This window comes from Brachyistius frenatus, unplaced genomic scaffold (assembly GCF_029030835.1).
Source record: "Brachyistius frenatus isolate BFR_SWC_R1_liver_20210118 unplaced genomic scaffold, ASM2903083v1 Contig_161, whole genome shotgun sequence".
Lineage (NCBI taxonomy): Eukaryota > Metazoa > Chordata > Actinopteri > Embiotocidae > Brachyistius > Brachyistius frenatus.
The window spans coordinates 758,025-780,007 of record NW_027210760.1 but is presented as its reverse complement, the minus strand read 5'-3'; the positions used below and the strand labels follow the sequence as shown (position 1 = coordinate 780,007).

Sequence of the window (21,983 nt, the reverse complement as noted above, 5' to 3'; positions counted from 1 at the left end):
TTGTTTTCAAAAGTGCTAAAAAAAATAAAGGTTAATATTATTGTTGTTTTTGGTATTATATGTTGATTTTACAAGAAATTTATATTTGGGTTGGCCTACAGACTATAAATGATGAGCTTTAAGATTTTGCAAAACAAAAAGGGCCAAGAATAATTGAGTAAGGAGAATTCAACTTACACTTTCACTGATTTCTTTGTATGTACATAAATGAACAAAATGCATTAGAGAAGCCAGCTTTTCAAATGGCAAAAGCCCTCTCTTTCACATGGCAAAAGATGGAAACATTATGTTCTAGTTGAAGGCCCAGATTTTTACTAACTTTGAGATTACGGAGAATTTTGTGTTTCAAAAGAAAATACTTCAAAGAGATATCTTAAAAAAAAGATACTTAATTGTAAATATCACTTGAAAGACATTAGGGGATGTACTAAGAGCTGCTGCTTCTGTGTCTCTGCGCATGGAAGCTGGTCTGTGAGGGAGCGTGACAGTCTGCAGTCAGACAGAAGGGGTCATGAAGGAGTTGTAGCCTATTTGGCTGCGGCTGGCAGACAGTGAGACACTCAGCAGGGAGTACTCTGCTCTGGCCTGATAAGAGCTACAGAGGCATAAGCCTCATCTTGCAGTGACTGATCAAAATCAACACCCAGTCACAATAGAGCAGCTGCAGCTCACACACTGTGGACACACATGCAAATCCACAATCACATACATGAGCTACAGCTGAAAGAACTGTATTTTTTTTTTTTTTTTTACAGTTCAGATATATACATTATTTGTAAGGTGGTTCTTTGCACCTCAAAGAAAGTACATGCTCTTAAAAAACATTTCGTCCATTGCTGTAGACAGCTTCCAGCATCTCTCCTTAGATGAGATAGTGGATTAAATCATGTATTACTCTCAAGATTGATTAAATGTTTTTGATTAAAAGTATTCCTGTTAAAAGTGTATGAATACAAAACCATTGAAATGTCTGAGGACTTTCTTGCATGAACTATAAGCAACTTAGCAAAGGAAATTACATTTTCTACATTTCCGTTCCTTATTTCTGTACTACATATGTCATGACTGTTGGTACAGGACATGCATATCTTAAATACATTCCTTTAGCAATCAAATAATGATCATGGTCATGATCTCCAATTGATAATATTAGAACATGGCAGTCTGAACGAAGAAAACAAGGACAGAGACATTCAGACTGCAAATAGGGTTTTGTAATACATATAAAACGTTTTTCAGACGCATAGGTAGGATAAACCTGCAATACAGAAATGGGAGGACTAGAGTCTAGAGAGAGGACGGACCCGACAGACATAGAAAGCATGCAGAAGAATGGAGGTGGATAACCTATTTCTCCTACAACCTCCTTTCCTGCATTCTTTAGCCCTCTTTTCCACATGGCAGCTCCTTCCTACATGCAGAATTCAGGACTTAATAGAGGGGAGCTAAGTCCTTGGCCACTAAGCAGATAAATGCTGTACTTTCTCCAAGAGATGTCGTGGTGGCTTTCATGGAATTCACTGATGCAGAAAGCACAGAGCGAGCATCACGACGGCATCTTGCTGGTGGCCCTGACTGCCACAGACAATGTCTACTCCAGTTCAACTCACCTAACCTTTTGCTTTAACGTTAACTTTTTATTTTAATGTAACCAGCAGCCCTTAGCAAAAACAGCCAGGGCATGAAAATAATGTCATATTAAATTTGACTTTAGGTGGTGTAGGTGGTGTTTTTCCATGAGACTTACTTTTCACATTGAGATACATGGACTTGCTGACATCTGCCCCAACATCGTTGCTAACTCGACACAGGTAGAAGCCACTGTCTTCTTCAAGCACGTGCTTAATGAGCAGAGAGCCATTGACCAGCACCTCAATTCGAAAGCCTGAGTTGAGGGCGATGGGTCTGAACTGCGGGACACCGGCACCTGTTCAAGAAAACAGGGTTAGACCAACATACTGTATAAGACAACATGAACGAGCCAGTTAATATTGTTCTCACCCATCACAGAAGGGCTTCCAGCAGTGAAATCTAACTCTAGCCCACTTACGGAAATTCAAACACTACATCAGTTTTCTATGACCTTGCCAGCACACCTGAAAAAGCTGGTCTAAGATTAGTGTGGAAAAAAAGAAGAAAAGCAATGGAATGAGGCCGAGCTCAAATATTATATGCTTGTCAAAATAATGTGGACCTTTTAAAAAAATAATGGAAATCAGTTATATTAGTCTTCAAGTTGGGTTAAGGAGTAAATAGATGTTTTGTAAAGGATTTTTTTTTTTTAAATTCTGCATATATTCCATATTTCCTTAAATCGCAAAATGTAATAAGTCATCTTGCCCCACGGCTAATAGGTAAACAGTAAATACGTACGAGGTTCATACGTACGAGGTTCATTATCAAAACCATATTAATATTGTTGGCATTTCATTGAATACCAGAAAACCTGCATCTAAGCTTTGCACTGAAACATGCTGTGACCCTAACTCAATAAAGAGTATCATAACTGATACTTATAAATGCAATGTATATATTAAACAAACATTGCTGTTGTGTCCAGCCAGGATGGGATAATTGAAGTTTTAAAGTCACATGATTTTATACCTGTTTCCTACTTCCCAACACATAAAAAGCTTTTCCTTGAACTTTGGCTGCTTTTAATCTCACTGTGCTGTGTTCCTACTCAAGGCTGTGGACATTATGTTTGTCGTGCTGGCTTCTATAATTATTATAATGTATCATAGAGAAAAAGCTTGCTGTAGGATAAAAAAACAAGCGTTTGAGATCCTGTTTCACTAAACCTTAGAGGGACACTTATGTCCAACGTTGTATGTAACATGTTTGTTTACCTTTCGAGTACTCCCACTGGATGGTAGGAACAGGATAGCCTTCAGCTGAGCAGTTTAGTATCACTGCTTTTCCATAGATGCCGTCCTGGTCCTTTGGTTGCACCACAAATTTGGGAGGAACTGCAAATAAAGTAGCCTTTAGATTAGGCTTTGTCACCTATCAAATATCAAATCAAGAATTCAAGTATATGTCCCCCCTTTCCCACTGCTTTAAACTTCTTCTTCTCATAACCTCCACACGGGCCTCTCTCACCTATCTCCCTCTTCCTCACCTCGGACAATGAGCTGGCTCTGGTGTTCCACGGCGGCAGCCTGGTTTCGTGCGATGCAAGTGTAGTTGCCGTTGTGCATCAGCGTGAGATTGGAGATACGCAGGGAACTGGTGAAGTCTATGTTGTCTATGGTGACACCCAGGCTGACTGGGATTGGCCGCCCATCCTTCTGCCAGGTAATGAAGACGGGTTGGTCTCCGGACATAACCACGCACGGGATGAACACTCGCTGGCCGATTGAAAACCGGGGAAACTCAAATGGATGGATCGTTGGTGGGACTGTGGAAGTGACATGCAAATTAGTTTTCCCTTCAGGTATTATTGCCTCCGGCCTGTGGGTTACATGTCTATAATCTAGGTTTAATTCAGCAAATGCTGTTTAAAATTATTCACCGCTCGTGTGCACACTAACAGAAAACAGGTTTATACCATAAATGTCATGGCAGAGCTACTTTACAAAGCACTCTAAAAGCAACTCATTAGTCCCAATTCACCCTTTATTACCTTGTTGTCCATGTCAAAACATTATGCTGCGATTTTGCAGGATTGCAAGTTATAATTTATTAGCCTACTTCTCCCCATGTTGAGCTGCTGAATTCTCTCTCTAACAACATGCATATAACATGCGCTTTCACTCGCGTTTGCTCTCTGGGGACTCTGTAGTCATCGTGAGAACCAGATGCTTTGGAAAATTAATGATTTAAAATAACATTGGAATAAGCAGCACTTCAGCGCTTATTTAATTCACAACAAAATAGGCATAATAGGCTCCTGGGGATTCCCTCTCCGCAGCAGTGGAATGCTAAGCAGCTGAGAGGCAAATTAGCCGAGGCGGAATAGTGGCGTAGCTTTGTCTACGCTCTGTGATTTCCCCTCGCACACTCGTTAGCACGTCAAGACTCGCCAGATAGGGGAGAGGGGGGGGGGGGGCAAATTTGCCCATCCGACATTTCAAATTATGCAGCGTCATTGAAGAAAGAGAGCCATCTGAGGTTATCATCATCTGGCTCTGCTCAATGCCGCTGCATACTGAGATGAGCTCAAGATAAACTGGCCGGAGCGATAGAGGTGGTGCTTTGCTATCTGTGATGCAAGTGCTTTTTCTTTTCTACAAGTTGTCATATCCTAATATCTCTCTGCATATCAGTGATTGTTGCAACAAGGAAAGATAGATTTTATGCTGATGCTTTAATGTAACTTTTTAATGTGATGTACCAACATGCACATCAGATGGAAAGACACAACAGTGTCAGTGTTCAGAATGATGAAGTGACTCACTTTTTAAATTCACAGACTGAGAGATTAATGATGGAGTACCTGTGAATTTACTCAGCAATCCTGGGCTACAACATAGAAAGTATGCACATCTCAAATAAATAGCCTTAGCGTCTTACTTGACACTACAGGTCAAGAATAATGATGATGGAGTAGGTTTGGGGAAACTGTCCAATGTTTGGTCATTTGCTGTAGGACTAAAGCCAGACGAGACTGAGGTTCTTACCTTTCACAGTAACATAGACACTCTGGTGTGTGGACAGCTGTGGTTGTACCAGCACATTACATGTATATTCTCCTTCATCCACATCCTTCTGCACATCAAACAGCTTCAGGGTGCCGTTGTTCTCGAAGGCCCGCTGCCGGTGGTTGTATGGCAGCAAATTAGAGTCCTTGTACCACTTGATGGAGTAGTAGGGGTAGCCAATGACACGGCAGTGGATGTACATGTCCCGCCCAGCGATGGCAGTAAGGTTTTTCATTGGTCTGATGCTGGCAGGCCCTTGAAGGACACATTGGAGAGACAACTCTCTTAAAATGATTTTGAGGCAGGGGGGTGGAGTAAAAGATAGCTCTGCTGTGTTCTTTGTGTTTTCAAGACACCACAAAGTTTACATAGAATGATGCATTCTGACAGCTAGAAATGAAAACATTACCAACATTTGATCAGGGGTTTCAGACTGCCTGATTAAGTTGCCTCGTGGTACCTTAATGAAGGGTGTCAATGAAACTTGAAAAAGGAAATCAGGCTCAGAATCATCACCAGTGGACCCACTCTGCTCTGTATTCCTTTTCAAATGAGCTTTTTGCCTTGTCAGAGCCAGGGACTCATGTACCCTTCAGTTTGAGATGTATTGAATACTACCTTTTGCTCCCACCTCTTTGGTGCCAGCTGTGATTGCCTCTGACAAGCATTAGAGTAGAATGTTCCCTTTCTCCACTCATGAAGCTATTATCAAAGCCATTACTCATGTTGCCAGCTTTTGCACACACTTGTGGAAAACCAACAGAATAACCAACGGGCTTCCATAGCTCTGTCTAGCAGGGAGATGGACTCTTGAGCTTCTCTTTAAAGCACTGGAGAAGACAGCTGAACTAGGCTCTGTAGTGTACTTTGAGCACAAGCATATCCTGGGTTGCTACTCTCTTTAGCACGATTAAGGTGCCAACGATGTGAGAAACAATCGTTACACTTTCTCCACAATGGCACCTGTGGAGATTTATCTTCATTACTCGGCTGCATCTGGCTTCCATGGACCATCGCTTAAGGGCTTGAGGATTGCCCTATTTAGCCTTGCAACATGCAAGAATGAACACAATCAAATTAAACCAATCAATGTACAGAAAGTACCATTCCCTCTCTGCAATAGTGAAATACTAATGGCTTTGCATCAAGCACAGAAAGCTTAAGTACCCCAGTATTACCGCTATATGACAAAAGCAATCCAGCCAACCATGTCCCTATAGAGAGCACATAACACTATCGTCAAACACTGGTGCTAACAGTAAATCACCCTAATGGTGTCCCAGTAAAAAGCTATATGCAGGTGTTTGGTAGAAAGGAGGGCATTAGAAAAGTAAATGTTGACACCAGTGACTGATGATATGAGATGCCACTACTGGAGGATCTGCTCTAATCTATCAGAAACCAGCGACACATCTGATGACAAAAAATATAATTTTCTGAACAAACTTAGTCAGGCATTCTTTCAACATCTGCACATCTAGGCACTTTAAATGTAGCCAATTCAAATTGTATCAAAACAGAATAACTCAAGGACATGTTGATGTGTATATGTGATGGTGTGTTGGAAGAGTTGATCTGACAAGCACCTCTTACGTTTATTCGCGCCTGGTAGGAAACTGTCCCAGCCGAGTTGTTGCAGATGCAGCGGTACACCCCTCCATCAGGGACCTGGGTCTGGCTGATGTTAAGGTGGCTGACCACGTGGCCTTCAGCATTGGTGTAGTGGGAGATGCGGTGGCGACTGTCCCGTACCACAGGCTCGTCATCCAGAGTCCACGTTACTCGAGGCTCTGGTGTGCCCTTCACCATGCACGACAGTGACACAAATTCGTTGATGTTGTAAACCTTCTCGCTAAATGAAGCCAGAATCTTGGGGGTGCCATCTGAACAGAGGAAGGAGAATTTGTATAAAGTATATTATTCTGTACTAATCACACTCAGATAGGATGATTAGAAAACTATATCTGAAGCCTTTTTAATAAGCATATCTTCAAAATCCAGACAAATTTGCATATTTACTGTAACACAAGCATATCTGCTGCATAACAAGCAGAGTCAGATTTATACAGATCTTTTGTCTGACTCCAAAACATCAGAGCAACAACTCATGTAACAAAATGAAAGGTTTTTTTTTTTTTTTTATCTAATAGACACAAATACCTCTGCACACGAAAAAAATATACTGGATTTGCCAAATCAGATATTCAACACTATGATAACTGCTCCTATCCACAAATGTCACTGTGAAATCTGACCTTCCAGTATGACTTGAACAAAGTCCTGGGCAGACATCTTCCCGTGTCTAGCGAAGCACTGATAGGCTCCTCCATCACTCTTGGCCATACCAGCCATGACTAGGTTCTCCCTGTTTTGGCCTGTCATGCGGACACTGTTACTTGGGTAGATGAGCTCTCCGTTACGGTACCAGGACAACTGGTACTCCTCAGAGCCAGTTACACTGCAGGACAGTGAAACTTGGCTTCCCACGCTGCCCTTCACCTTCCGTGGACTCACTACGACCTTCAGGGGCTCTGTAGGTTAAAAAGGTTATAGTTCAGTGCATGCTTTTAACAAAAGATCAGATTATTTGTTTTTATTTGTTTTCTGGAGTTTAGGGAAGAATATATCTCAGTAGCCAGTGAAATGTTAAAAATGCTACATGGAGCACCTAAAAAATCAGAGGCAGCTTCTACAGCTTCCCAGCTTTCCCATGTTTTGACTCATTATACCACTAATGAAACCGGTCCCTTACCATCAGCCCATGGGTACTGACCTTTTACCTGCAGCCTGCCAACCACCTCTGCATTGCCATAGCTGTTCCACACCTCACACACATACGTCCCTGTGTCACTGGGCTGGGCTCTCTCTATGAGCAGACCTGTCAAACTCTGTCTGAAGCGTGTGTCAGGCTCAAGTGGCCGGTTATCCTTTAGCCAGCGGTATTTTGGTGCAGGATGTCCGGAGGCTTTGCAGGGCAGCTCCACTCGATGGGAGCCCATCACCTCACGACGCTCAAAGCTGTCCAGGATGTGGGGCGCTGAGTTGGTGGGATCTGCAGGTGGGTGGGAGAGTGGGTGTTAGGTGTGGGGGGTGTTCAGCGGGATTGATTATTTTTCGAGTCAGAACTCAAGTTCTCAAGCTTTTTTTTTTATTTACCCCAAAATACTGTTTTTTGGACCAATGAATAATTAGCATCTATTGTGTGTTTCTTATGTTTCATAGTTATCATGGTGGTTTACTGGGTAAAAAGACACGCTCTTTACACTGAGTTTCAATGTGCCTGATGGCCAGACAGTGTATCCCCAGACCCTACACAGTCATAGAAGTCCCTTTAAAACTCAAGAACTTCATCTGACATTGGTGGGATATCCCACAAATATACCCTGCATGAACACAACATTAAAGAGATAGTCCAGCAGTTTTGCACAAATCAAGTTGGGAAACAGACCCATTGCAAAATCAAATGATAGTCAATATTTAAATAAATGAAATAGAGTAAAGTTTTAGAGTAATGTTCAAGCTTCAAACTAGATCCTACCATTTCTATAACACAACTCAGTATATCTTAAATATTGTATACAGTAATATATTATATAAATAGTAGTATGTTAAAAAACCCTGCCTGCACGGTAAATGTGTCCGTCTTTCAAACCCTGCGCCAAACATATATAAGACAGGCTTTCTGTTCAAAGTAGTAAATCAGTAAACTGATGTCATGTGTAAAATCAGCAGAGTATCCTTTAAATAGTTAAATAGTAAAAGGAGGGGAATTATCTTTCCTAAAACCCTGCCCCATACTGGCAGTATTTTGGTGACCTTTATCATATGTCATCCCCTCTTTAATTCAAGTGTTTATTTTCTGTCATTCTCCATTTTATTCAGATGACTACATGTTTTTTTTTTCCAACCACACATTTATTTTCATATGGTCCAGGTACACACTGTTTTTGAAACCAGGCTAAATCAACAATGAAACACATGCTGTATTCCACAGATATTATTGTTTTACTGACTAGTATGAATACAGAGATTGTAAAACAAATTCGTGTCCTCTAATGTTTCATATCAATCTGTTTACTTGTGTTGTTTATTGTCGGGTACACAGGAAATAATCTTTACTTCATGCACAAATAAATAAAGCCACAGGGAAGAATGTGATGGGATGCTTGCTGGTTTCTAATTTAGCAACAAGCCCTGTTGACACTGTTGATGCATCTTTGCAACACCAGATATTCCACTGCTCTTCTTACCTGAGACAATGAGGCGGGCGCTATTGCTCTGTCGGGTCTCTCCTGTGTACCGATGTCGTGTCATACACCTGTAGTTGTACAGCCCGTCTTCCATTTGCACATCCAGGATATAGAGGGCTCCCGTGGATGTGATGAGAAACCGTGACACTGGAAACAAATTGAAAAATAGAGGATATTAGTCACTGCATATTATTGACATATGAAGGTATTCTAAAAGGTACAAGTCTTAGTGAAACAATGAAACAAAAGCAACATCTTACAGTGACCCTTACTAACTCCAACTGCTTGAGGGCCAGTCAGTAACAAATATGTCATCTTTATGTGACCTATAAGTACTGTGTAGTCCACATTATGGAAAATACAAAACATCTGTGGGATGAAGACTTTAAAGTGCAGGATTTCCTAATGATTTGTTTGTCCCCTTTAAGTCCTCACTATGCTTGATTGTCTGGTGTAACAACTAATGTGTTGTGCAAATATTTGCTTGTATACAACAGAATTGTCACTATTCCCATTCTGATGACAAAAATGGGCCAAACACAAACATTACTGTGGTTTGACCTGCTATCGTGCTCACACAACCAATTATTTAATTTTTAGTCATTTTAAAAATGCCAACATACACTTGAAGTAATGTAATTATTTCTTCATGCTTTGCTACAATCAAATTGGTGATGTCTGAAACATTGTGAGTGGCACATGAAAGGTACTAACAAAGCATCAATTGCCTTCAGATTACATCACCAGACATTGCTAGCATTTTGCCACAAATACTATTCATCAAGAGTCATAAATTGTGGATGAGAAAGCATGGTGTGTTTATCATCTTTTATGCACTGGAATACTGTAAGTACCTTACACATTTGAAAAGAAAGAAATAGAGAACACCCAATATTGAAGTCCCTTAGCAAATATTTGCAAGTCAAGTTAGGTACGCAGCTCTGTGTGATTATAGTCACCAAACATCTGCTGCAGCCAATTTAGCTCAGCACAGCTCTGAGGCACAGTGACAAGGATGTGTGTTGTGTAGCAGTGTAACACAGCTCGTTATCATGTAGCTCATCGCTCTCTTCTTTCTGTCTCTCTCGGGGGAAACTCTGTGTCTCTCTCTCTCAGGCTCTCTCTCTTCTCTGCTCCAGACTAAAGTGCATGGGAGCAGGGGATCACAGAGTGCTTTGATAAGGCATGGCTGCACAGGTTGGATATGCTAATATCATTCTAATGTAATGCTAATTTGTGTGAACACATGGAAGTAGTGAGAGGTAGTCAGTGTTTATGAGTGATGTGTGCGGTAGCTGGTGCCTGCCAGGATATTTCACGTCACCAATGATTGACAAGCCTATCTTGGATAGAGATAAAATGTGATTTTGCCAGAGATATCATAATGCAGACTTGAAAGAGTGTTTTGAGTTACCCTTGTTTATTCTAGTCATGACAGTTTTAACACAGATTAAGATGGATGTAACAGGTCCTTGCAGAGTGCATGCCTCAAAACCGTGAAGAGGTGAAAAGTGCAAAATATGATCATTGTCTTCAAGATTATATCTGCAACAGCCCAACAATAAATCTCAATGACGCTTTGTCAAGTGTAATATGCTAGTTTAGGTGCAAAAACACTCTTTCGGCACTAAATCTGGAGTACATCTTCTCAAAGCTTCAGACAATGAACCTATCTCTATAGTTGTCTAGCTAGATCTTATTGCTGCATTTGATACCTTTGATAATGACATTTTACAACTCCATGTCCAAAAAAGTTGGGGCACTGTGTAAAAGGCGACTATTTGCAAATTGTTCAAACCCAGATTTAATAGAAAATAGCTCAAAGACAACATATCAAATGTTGAAAGTGAGAAGTTTTATTGTTTTATGAAAAAAATGTGTTCTTTTTTAATTTGACGCCAGCAACACCTCTAAAAAAAAGTTGGGACAGCGGCGACAAAAGACTGGAAAAGTTGTGGAAAGCTAAAATAAACATCTCACAACTAATTAGATCAATTGGTAATAGGTCAGTAACATTATTGAGTATAAAAATAGCATCCCAGAGAGGCAGTCTCTCAACAGTGAAGAGAGGGAGGGATTGACCACTGTGTGGGCAAACAATAAAGAATAAGATTCAAAGAATTTGGGGATTTCTATGGCACACAATATCATGAAAAGATTCAGAGAATCAAGAGAAAATCTCTAAATACAAGGGATAAGGCCGGAAACCAGTATTGGTTGTTCTTAGTTTCAGAAGTTGGCACTTCATTAAAAATAGACACAATTCTGTTGTGGAAATCAGTCTGGGCTAAGAAAAACTTCTGTAAACCATTGTCTATGAACACAGTTCATTGTTGCATCAACAAATGCTGGTTAAAACTCTGTAATGCGAAGAGGTAACCATAAATCAACATTATCCAGAAGCGCCACCGCCTTCTCTGGACCCATGCTCAGGCGAAGTGGAAAACTGTCTTGTGGTCTACAAAATCAAAATTTTTGATTATTTTTAGAAATCATGGAGGCTGCATCCTTGTTATCAGCACAGTTGAAAAAGCTAGCCAGCATCCGTGATGATACAGGGATGCGATTGTGCACATGGAATGAGTAGCTTGCACATCTGGAAAGGAACCATTAATGCTGACTGATATATACAGGTTTTGGAGCAACATATGCTGCCATCCAGACATCTTTTTCAGGGAAAGCCTTGCTTATTTCAGCAAGACAATCCCAATCCACATTCTACATGTATTTCAACTGCATGGCATGGTAGTAGAAGAGTCCTGGAACTAAACTGGCCTGCCTGAAGTCCAGACCTGTCACTCATTTAATAAATCTGGCACATCATGAAATGAAAAATATGACAAAGGAGACCCCAAACTGTAGAGCAGCTGAAATCCTGTGTTAGGCAAGAATGGGACAACACTTCATCTTCAAAACGCAAAAGTAAAACTTCAAGCATAGCTTAAACACATAAAGGCCTGAACCTGTATTATTGTACCTCAGCATTCAGAGAAAACTGAATTTATTGTATTTGTTGATGAAAACGTCAGAGAAACACAAGCTACAGCAGTTTACTCTAAAAGCCATTGCCTTGGCCTACGATGCTACTTTCAGAAACCTTGGGGTGTTTTTTGACCTGGCTATGTCCTTTAACTCACACACCTTCTCTCACCTGCTGATTATTGCTGAAACTAAAACATTCTGTTCCAATGTGATGCTAGTCTATGCATTTGTTGCTTCAAGGCCACAGTATTGTAATTCCTTATTATCAGGATGTCCCAATAACTCTCTTGCCCCCATGTTGCCCTGAGCACTTCTCCACTCTTATCTTTCACTCTCAATGCTTTTTTCTTTCTCTCCTCTCTATCCTTGTACCTTTATGCAGGTATCTCTGGCTCCGAAGCAGCATGTTTCTGATCTGCAGGTATCTGCCCCACCAACCTGCCCAGTGTTTATTATGGGTCTCCAAATGCAGTTCTTTTCTCTACTCTTTTCTCTCACCACAGCCGGTTGAAGAAGATGGCCGCCCACCTCTGAGTCTGGTTCTGTTAGAGGATTCCTATTGTCAAAAGAGACTTTTTTTTTCTCTCCAATATTGCTCATGTGGGAATTGTTGTGTTTCTCTCAATACTATTGAAGGGTTTTGACCTTACTTAATAAAGATAGCTGAGATGACTTACATAGTGATCTGGTGCTATGAACTATTGATGAAATTGAATTTAAAAAATGAACTGAAGTTTTTAATATAATATATAAGCATTCCACAGTTGCAGGGAGTGTTGCTGCAATCAAAAATACATAAATGAGAGGAAAAAGAGAAATGGAGGAGACAACAGAGAAGAAAGGGGATAAATTCACAGAGCAGGGTAGTGAGGATGCTATTGTGAGCAAGGCTTGACCTAGTTAGAAATGAGAGACCATGGATTTGATATCCTGGAGGATTTTTTTTTTTTTTTTAATTTTCAGTTTGTGGTTAAGATGCTCTAGAAAATGACCGACAAGCAGTGATGAAATGAAAGAGACATTACAGGTATGTGTGTGTACATAGTTCTTAATCTCTTAATCCCAGAGACAGGCCACAAAACATGATAAAATTGTAATTGCCCTAGTTGTCAATGCATATAATTTTAAAGGAAAGAAACCATTAAAAGAAAGCAGATATGAAAGGAAAGGGGAAAGCAGGCTGTCTCTCCTGTCTTCCCTCTCTCTTTTGTCCTTCTTTCCCCCTGAAACTTGTCTGCCATCAAAAGTTGACAGGCTTATGAATGAAAGACACTTTCATTAGAACAGACTGCCTGTCACTGTGACAAAAAGGCATTCCTGGAAGAAGGGAGTAAGCCTGTGTTTTATATGCACGTTCCAAAAGACACATACGCGCACACACACGTGTGGGGGAAACTACATTTTGCATCTGACTCTGTCCACAGCAATACATAGCTTAGCTTCTGTGACGGTATAACTGCCGGCTTCTCCAAATTGGGAACGTTGCGAACCCCATCTACAAACTACTAAGGATAAGTACCCCATTCAACCCCACTTCAGACAATCAAACTGTCCCTTAAGAAATATGCTTATGTGCTTAATTGCCGTGATAAAATATCACTCTCATGTCTGTGGATAAACCAAGATTCCATTACAACAAAAAGAAAGGTGCTTCTCCATTGCATTGATTGTGATGAATTTTTCACATTAGTTCAATAAGGAAGATCTGTAAACTCGAGTAATGCTTTAATTCCACCTCTATGAGTTAATCCTGCTTTGCTGTCTTCTACATCACATCCACTTTCCCACAGTGTCAAATCACTCATTCATAATCTTGTCTTCACCATATTTGCCCAATGTATCGTAAATGATGAAATTCCAAAATTCTTTTCAGTTTTACATTGAGAAACATTATTCTTGGATTTTTGCACTATTTACCCATGCACGCTCTTTCACAGAGTGGCCAACCTCTCCCCATCTTCACTGCTGAGAGACTTTGCTTCTATGGTGTGTTACATCAATATATATTATGAAATCTGCATAGTCCACTCCACTTACAGCGTCTAAGCTCCAGAGGGTTCTGTCCTCTCTCCTGAAACCATTTCGTACGTTGCTGTACAAAGTGGCCTGTCAAAATTAAAGTCTAAAGGCAAAAATGCAAAAGTCACACTGTCATTACTTCAATAAATAATTTTCCATTTAAATTTTTTGTGTGCATGTCCTTGCAATGTTAGTGCCAGAGCAGTTATATCAAACCCTGTTGGCTTGTTTGTCTGTATATTACAATCTTTGTATGTGTATTCATGTTTCTATGCATGTGTATGTAACTCAGTGTGAATGTGTTTATGCCGTGTACAGCTGCATGGAGGAATTATCTAACAGTAATGATCAAAGGTGCTCCTCTACGCTTTTCCCTGCTCTTCGCTGCTTCACCTTCTGCATTCTAAACTGCCTGAGAGATAGCCTTCACTGTTCTTGCAGTGTGTTTGTGAGCATGCTAGACTTATGAGCATGTATTTGTGTCCACACCTGGGTGTATTGGTTTATATTTCTCAAACTATGGTTTCACTTCACCCCAGCTGGCTTGCTAGACTATCAGTAGTCTCCTCTTCCCTTCCTCTGCCCACCCAGCTGCTCTGGCATCATCGGTGCTACAAACACAAGTCCCTTTATGTGGATCCACACTCAATAGCTTCAATTAATCCCCATATAAGCCACACTGGGCCTGCAAGTAGACTCTTTATTTACTCAAACTAGGAGACTTTGAGGTTTGTAACTGAAACCTACATAGCTTGTAAGACATAATAGAAACAGAATTATTGTCACACTTTTAACCAAGGACAGTTTGGACTGTCATCATTGGACACACAGGTTAAAGTGTACCAAAGAGAGAGAAGGATTCCAATGAGATGGAACACAATGACACATGGTGACATAGCTGAGCACTTTGACTTGCGCTTGCTGGGCGACCATCTGCCCAAAAACATGCACTTTTACTGAAAGCTTGACTCCCTGAGTCATTTCAATATTCCATAATTAAGACATGAGTGGAGGAAAGATGAAATTGGAGGAGGGGCTGAAGAAGAAAGAGAGAGAGAAAATGAAAGATCAAGAAGGAAAAAGCACCTCTGGGATACAACCACTCTGTCATCTAAAATGACTTACAAATTAGCTTACAGCTATGCACTCTCAGTGAAGGAAAAAAAGACAGAACTTTCATATGCTAATTCAGATCATGTCTGGGCAGAGCAATTATCAAAAAGTGTCAGCCCTGTCTGTCTGACAGATCTCTACAGGAACGCAGTACTCCTCTCTCTCTGTTTCTTACACTTTCGCTCTCTTTCTCAAATCAAATATGCTGCTGCAAAATACTACAGACTATAATCCAATGTAAAGATATTGTGGCAATATGACTTGATTATACAGGTGTATAGCTTGGCAGCTTTGCAGTACAATCCTCAATATATATAATTTTAACAATAGAAAAATAAAAACATTTCCCTTATGATTCTGAACACCTCAACCTGTATTCCTCTGACTTCTCTGAAGAACTTTGAATCATCTGTGATCAACACCAACAGTCTTCATGCCATTGATGTGAAAACAATGGAGTCAGCTAAACAATGCAGATAAAAATTGCTTCCTCATCACTCTGCTGGCAGTGTCCCCACTGTGCAACTGTCTTGGAGTGTATTAGTGAGTAGAGTGTGGTCCCTGGAGACAGCCAGGGCCTACAATGTCACAGTAACCTTGGGCACTCAAAGTCAAGCAGCTTGTTACACATACAGCTGTAAAAAAAAAAAAAAAAAAAAAAAAAAAAAGATAATCCATGCTGGTTGCGCAGTTGCAGACCAGCTGCCAACAATGTCTTTTAAGCAGGACCAACAATTGGAAATATAAACAAATACTGTAATAAACTAAAATAGCACAAGACAGACAGAATATAACCACTGAGGTGAGTTGGTGAGTGTAGATTTAGCATTTTCACAAAAAATATATATATATTTCCCAAATGGTGTGTACAGCCTCCATTTAACAAAATTATATTCAAAGCAACAATTTGTACAAAACAATCTTGTTTCAGAAATGATCACATCTCTGATATTCAACTCCCTTTTAGTAGAATAAAAATGGACGAGCACTTTTAATAATCTGAAATTGCGGCCATATTACCACCATATGTGAAGTCACATTGTTTCAAGCTATGAGCATGTCACACAGAGACTTGCGCCATAATTGCCGATGTAGTCTGAGAGTAATACTGAGTGTATGATGAGCCCAGGAGGGCCTGTGTTGTAATTAGGCCTGGTCAGAGTTATTGGCAAAGTGACTCCAGTTTGGTCAGGCTGGGATAAGCATCTCTATAGAGAGGGTACCACACCAATTTACAGCCCCTCTAATAAAAATCATCTGTCATTCTTACAGAAAGCACACTGACAGCTGCTGGGGTTGCCACGGCAACACAATGGCCACCATTCGCAAGCAATATTTCCTGTACTGTAAATGGTGGAGAGATTGAAACAATTCAAATGTTTTCATGCTTAGGCACACAAAATTAAAATGTGTTCAATTAGGATGGATGGATGGATGGATGGATGGATGGATGGATGGATGGATGGATGGATGGATGGATGGATGGATGGATGGATGGATGGATGGATGGATGGATGGATGGATGGATGGATGGATCTGCCTACATCTAATTGTCAGTTAGATTTTCTTTTTATATAATCTTTACTATTGTTATCTCTTTGTACTCTGAGCACACAAGATGTGTTCCACATCCAACCATCAGAGAGAGAGAGAGTGAGAGAGAGGGAGTGAGGCACTCTGTTGTTGCTTTGCTTTGGGTTTTCTCCTTTTTCACATTTTCCCTCATCTGACTTGAGAGCTTCTGGGAATACAGGATGTTGTATTCCGTAGAGTCTGTAAAGGCCTTTGATAAATCTGTGATTTGAGATTTCAGGCTAAATAAATAAGATAGCGTGGCTTTAATTACTTATGTCACTGTGAGCAGTAATAAATGCTGCACTGCTTAGTGCAGATCCTGAATAGTTTTAGATGACTGTACACTTTTAACTACCGTGTGTTACACTAAGTTAGCCAACTATTAACCTCAAAACCTTTTATAAAACACATCAAATATTATAGCTTCAACAATTGGAGCACACATACTTGAATAATTATCATCTTTCATGGCTGTATACAGGAAGTGGAGATGAAGTTTAATGCTGAAATAAGGAGTTGAAAAATCCATTACTTAATTATCAGAAAATTAATACATCAAAAGTCAAGCCCTTTATTAAGCACAAATTCCAAACTTTCTGTATCTCCATATTTGTAAGGAATGTGAGTAATCTTTCTACTTTTCTAAGCCTCTGTGACTGTTTGCACACATATATAAATAAAAATAGTTGGTGCCTTAGTGGGCAAGAACACACAAAAACAGACCTATCCAAAATCCTACAGGTTTCTTAAAGGGAATGAGAGGAGCTAATTTGATTGGCCACGATTGAGGTTGGCTGTGACACACCTTCTAATTATCTGTTCCTCCTACTTCACCATTGTACAGCGCCACGCCTGAAATTTTGTTCACAAAATACCAAACACGTTTGCCACACCTACTTGTGCCTGAGACGCAACTGCACTTGCGCCATATCTGCACTCTGCTGAGGCGGACCAAATTAGGGCACTGTGCCTTTAACACACATATAAGGAGGATTGCTTGGTTTGTCAGTGAACAGTTTTCAGTAGATTTGGTTCTTGTAAATATGGAAATAAAGAAATACAGGAACATACACATAAACCAAACAGCTGCCTTAGTTTCTAATCACACCTGGATGACAGACTTGAAGCAGCATCTGGGTCTAGGATTGATCTGCCCGCTTCAGATGGTGAGCTTTTTTATTGCCAGTCCTAATTAGTGGGAGCATCCCTCTGCTCATTAACTAGACATACACTAGCCTCAGGCTCACAACCTCATATGTCAGCCACAGATAAAGATGTAATCTTCTGCTTGACTGAATAACCTACTATTAGAACTAGATGCAAATAGACAAACAATATTCAAATCAAGAGGCAACAGGAAAGTTTAAACCCTGAGGCACATGGCCTCATCGTTTTGGATACTGTTGGTCTTCAGACTGATGAAGCAAAATGTTCAGAAGTTTCACCTGTGTAAGGTCTAGTGTTCAGTAAAGTAGCTAGGAAGCTATTTGCTAGTACTGCACTGTACTGCCATGTCCCTGGACATAGTGTACCTGGAAAATAACAGACATATATGTAACACCCAATGAGAGCAACATTGTCAGCAGCTTTCTCCATTATGCTTCACTGTCCCTATGTTTTGCATACTGTGGACATACAGTATCTAGCTGTATAGACAGACCAGTGAAATTGAAACTCAGCTAATATAAACAGAATGTAACTGAAGGAGTTCCTTGTAGAATGCAGATCTCAGCCAAGGCCAACACTCCACTCTTCTATGATATGCATATCTACAACTGCAATCAGTACGAGTTCATATACCATTTACAATTGTGGTGATATTTGAATTGCACAGTTTCCTGTTCCTCCCTGTGAAACTTTCCACAGTTCCCCATTGACTATTTGGCCACTGGACAGCCATAATATCCCCACAGTTTTTTATCAGCTCTGTTTCTCTCTTTGTCAATCCTCTCTGTGTGACATCATTGAGGGTGCATCTAAGATGCACATGACAACAAGATGGTCCGGTCCAAGCAGTTCAGTCCAGGCTTCTTTCCCAGAACACCTCCGGTGCACCACAATGACTTATCTGTCTTAAGTTTTAGCAAGTACATCTGTACTGTGAATGTGGTTTATAATATGGAGTCAACGGCCCATGTTTAGTGTCTATTAAATACTACTATGAACTGGATTTAAGTATGGCATGTAGTAGGTACAATACCTTATTTCACAATGCAATGAAAGTTAATGTGGATTAGCCCCGTGATTTTAATTCATTCCAAAACTGAATGTCTTCCTTTCTGGCCAATGCTACACCCTTCCACCAAGTTTCATTAAAATCAGGCAAGTTGTTTTTTCATAACGCTGCTGAAGAAAAGATAAAATACAAAAAAAAATTTTTTTTAAAAACAAAAACAAAACATGAACCCCTTGGCGAAGCTAATAATGGATATGGCAAGAATGGAGACTACTCATACAGGCCTTATTGTGCAGACACCGACGTACTATAACAGAATGTCTCTGTTCTCCACCAGACTGTTTCGGGGCAGCTGCATAAGTACTGTTTTTTCTTATGTCTATAAGATCAAAACTGAGGAGCATCACAATAGCTTTCAAATTTGTGCCTGCCTGTGTGTGTGTCTACGGTTGCGTGTGCGGAGTAATTAGCCAGTTGTGGAGTTAAGCTATTAAACCCCTGATGGTTGTGTGTTTACAATGCTATCTTTGGCCCCTTTCTGGCCAACATTAAATGAGCCAGTGTTGAGCGTCAGCTGTATAATCATGAATATTCAGCTCCTTCTGTGAGAACCTGTCTCTGTGTGTGATGCACTGGCTGGCATTAAGAAAGCTATTGCCATCTACTCAATCACAATCCGTCACTTTGTCTGTATTATAAGTCAAGCTGAAAACTTATCACCAAACCCCCAACAAAATGTGCTTTGTCGGGGAAATGAAAAAAAAAAAAAAAAAAAAACAACAGAGCCTGTTCCCAGTCCTGAAGCTTCAAAGAGCAGTGCATCAGGTCAAGGTTATCTGAGTGGGTCCCATGTAATGTTTTTTTTCTCTTTTTTGCTTTTACTGATGCTTGATGAAAGCTCTGGATTGAAGGAAAAAAAGGAAAAGCTTGAATAGCCTTTCTGCCACCCGGGGAGAAAAGTATCAACTGCAACAACATTCTCTTCCACTGACACACACTTATTTGGTCACACACAAGGGTCATATTCAAAAGCCAAGTAATGTGTTTTTCATGCAAATGTGCACATCTCCTCATGGTTATTAATTACACTTTCTAAGTAAGAACAAGACAATCTTTGTAGACCTTGCTGAACTGTGATAACTTGGTTGTAAAAGAGTTGTTCCCATAATGCCATTCCCTGGAGACTTCATGGCACCACATTCCCATTTATGGAAAAAGGGCTTAAATACAGTGCTCATTGGTGTTTCATGGTAATTTGTGATGGCAAGTGGAGCGGGCGATGCTGCTCTGTGAGTAAAACAGAGGGGGCAAGAGGAGGATTAGATAATCAAACAGTGTGCCACTTTAAATAATCTCTGGCTCCTCTGGGGGAGGTGAGATTTAAAGCTGGAGCCCTTCTGCTTTAATTGTCTGATTTTCCTGTCATTACAGTTGAGGGCCTCAGTAATTCTGGCTTATTAAATATTCAGGAACCACGCTGAGGATGGCGAGGAAGGAGGGGGCAGGAAGAAAGGAGAGGGTGGAGGGAGGAGTGGACGAAGAGAGCGGGACGATGTTGTGCCAAGGTAAGCCATATGTGGTCAATGCTTGATTAAGACTGATTTACAGCCTTATGAACTGGAAGTCAGGGAACACAATCAACACTCCATTTTTAGAGCAGAAAAATATACTGATATCAATGGGAAAATGATCATATCCATAAATCAAAACCTCACTCATTGACTGTTTTTGCCTGTCCACTATCCATCAGAAACATGCACACCATATGCATACCAAACACATCGAATTATCTATTTTTTTACATTTATATTTCACAATTTCATCTGGCAAAACCCCAATGTCTACATCTTAATATGAAAAGCATCAAGAAGCTAAAACTGTCAATAAATGTAAGTGAAAAATACAATATTCTCTGAAACATATATAAAAAGACAATATAGTAATGCGATGCAAAATTGTACACATACTTGAGTAAATGTACTTTATTATTTTCCACCACTGTAAACTATCTTATTCTATCACGTTATGTGCTTGGGGACACTGAGGTTTCAAAATGTAAATTAACCCTCCTGTTATGTTCGTTTCTTAGGTACAGCAATGATGTTCCCGGGTCAATGTGACTCGGTGCATGTTTAATCATCCAAAAGTTGTCAGAAACCAAAAAATCCTAATAAATATAGTTTGTACCTCATCACCAACACCATTACCAACAATTCAATCAGTTTTTAGTGGAATGGAGTTATTCACCCCTCCATAGATCATAGTTCAATTAGGATAACTCGCTCGTTTTCATGAAAAATACATGTTCAAATAATTTTTTAGGTACACTGGAAAAACCTAGATATAAATTGCATTAGTCTACCATAACATGTATTTTTTCCAAAATTTTATTTGCATTTTGAAACTTTCTTTTTTTCATGGGGTGGTGTAGATAAGACACCTCTGCTGTTCAGGCTCACTTAAAATCAAGCCAAATGAGTCATAAGGATTGCATTTTATCCAGATCCTTCCACTTCTCCCCCAAAACATGTCTCCCTTCTAGATTAGTCATTTCTACAATGACTTTCTGTATTGAGTTTGGAATGACCAGCTCAAAAGCTGACTTGATGTCTGTGACACGAGTCACTGCCATCCTGGTTGGGCCTGGCACTGTCTTTACAATATTTTCGGCAGACAGTCTCGGCTAATGTGTACCAGGTGAGGATGACCGCTGTATTTCAAGATTTTTTTGACACGAATGTCTCGCTTGGAGGAACAGGTATATCACTTTCCTCATCTGATGGTTCATAATCAGTACCGTTATAATCTGAATTGACCTGAAGATGGTCTTCATCTTCAGACACATCCTTCTCTATTTAACTGTCGTGATGCTCCAGAGCCTCCAGGGCGGTCATCCTTTTGTTTCTGTTGCTCATGTTGTCCTACAGTTAGGTGCTGAGTTGTGTGTATCTGCAGAGTGTATAGTTGGTGGGACTCCTAAGCAACCATTTTGTATGTTTCGGCCCTCCCCTGCTAAGTGTGGGCGCAGTTTTGTGTGTGTGTGTGTGTGTGTGTGTGTGTGTGTGTGTGTGTGTGTGTGTGTGTGTGTGTGTGTGTGTGTGTGTGTGTGTGTGTGTGTGTGTGTGTGTGTGTGTGTGTGTGTGTGTGTGTGTGTGTGTGTGTGTGTGTGAGAAATGGGATGAAACATGGTGGGAGGGAGTAAGAAAGACTGTCTCATATTTTCAA

At 40.3% G+C, this 21,983-nt stretch overlaps 1 protein-coding gene across 3 annotated transcripts in view; it reads right to left on the bottom strand.

The window, feature by feature from the left end:
- LOC138631606 (cell adhesion molecule DSCAM-like) overlaps window positions 1-21,983 on the bottom strand; it is a 102,308-nt gene that overhangs the window by 26,135 nt on the left and 54,190 nt on the right. For all 3 annotated transcript variants that reach the window (XM_069716650.1, XM_069716648.1, XM_069716649.1), the window contains exons 4-11: window positions 8,894-9,040; window positions 7,417-7,695; window positions 6,899-7,174; window positions 6,230-6,526; window positions 4,623-4,898; window positions 3,122-3,400; window positions 2,850-2,969; window positions 1,748-1,927 (exon numbers count right to left, since the gene is read on the bottom strand). In XM_069716650.1, the coding sequence (XP_069572751.1) occupies window positions 1,748-1,927; window positions 2,850-2,969; window positions 3,122-3,400; window positions 4,623-4,898; window positions 6,230-6,526; window positions 6,899-7,174; window positions 7,417-7,695; window positions 8,894-9,040 (1,854 nt within the window). The remainder of the gene's footprint in view (window positions 1-1,747; window positions 1,928-2,849; window positions 2,970-3,121; window positions 3,401-4,622; window positions 4,899-6,229; window positions 6,527-6,898; window positions 7,175-7,416; window positions 7,696-8,893; window positions 9,041-21,983) is intronic.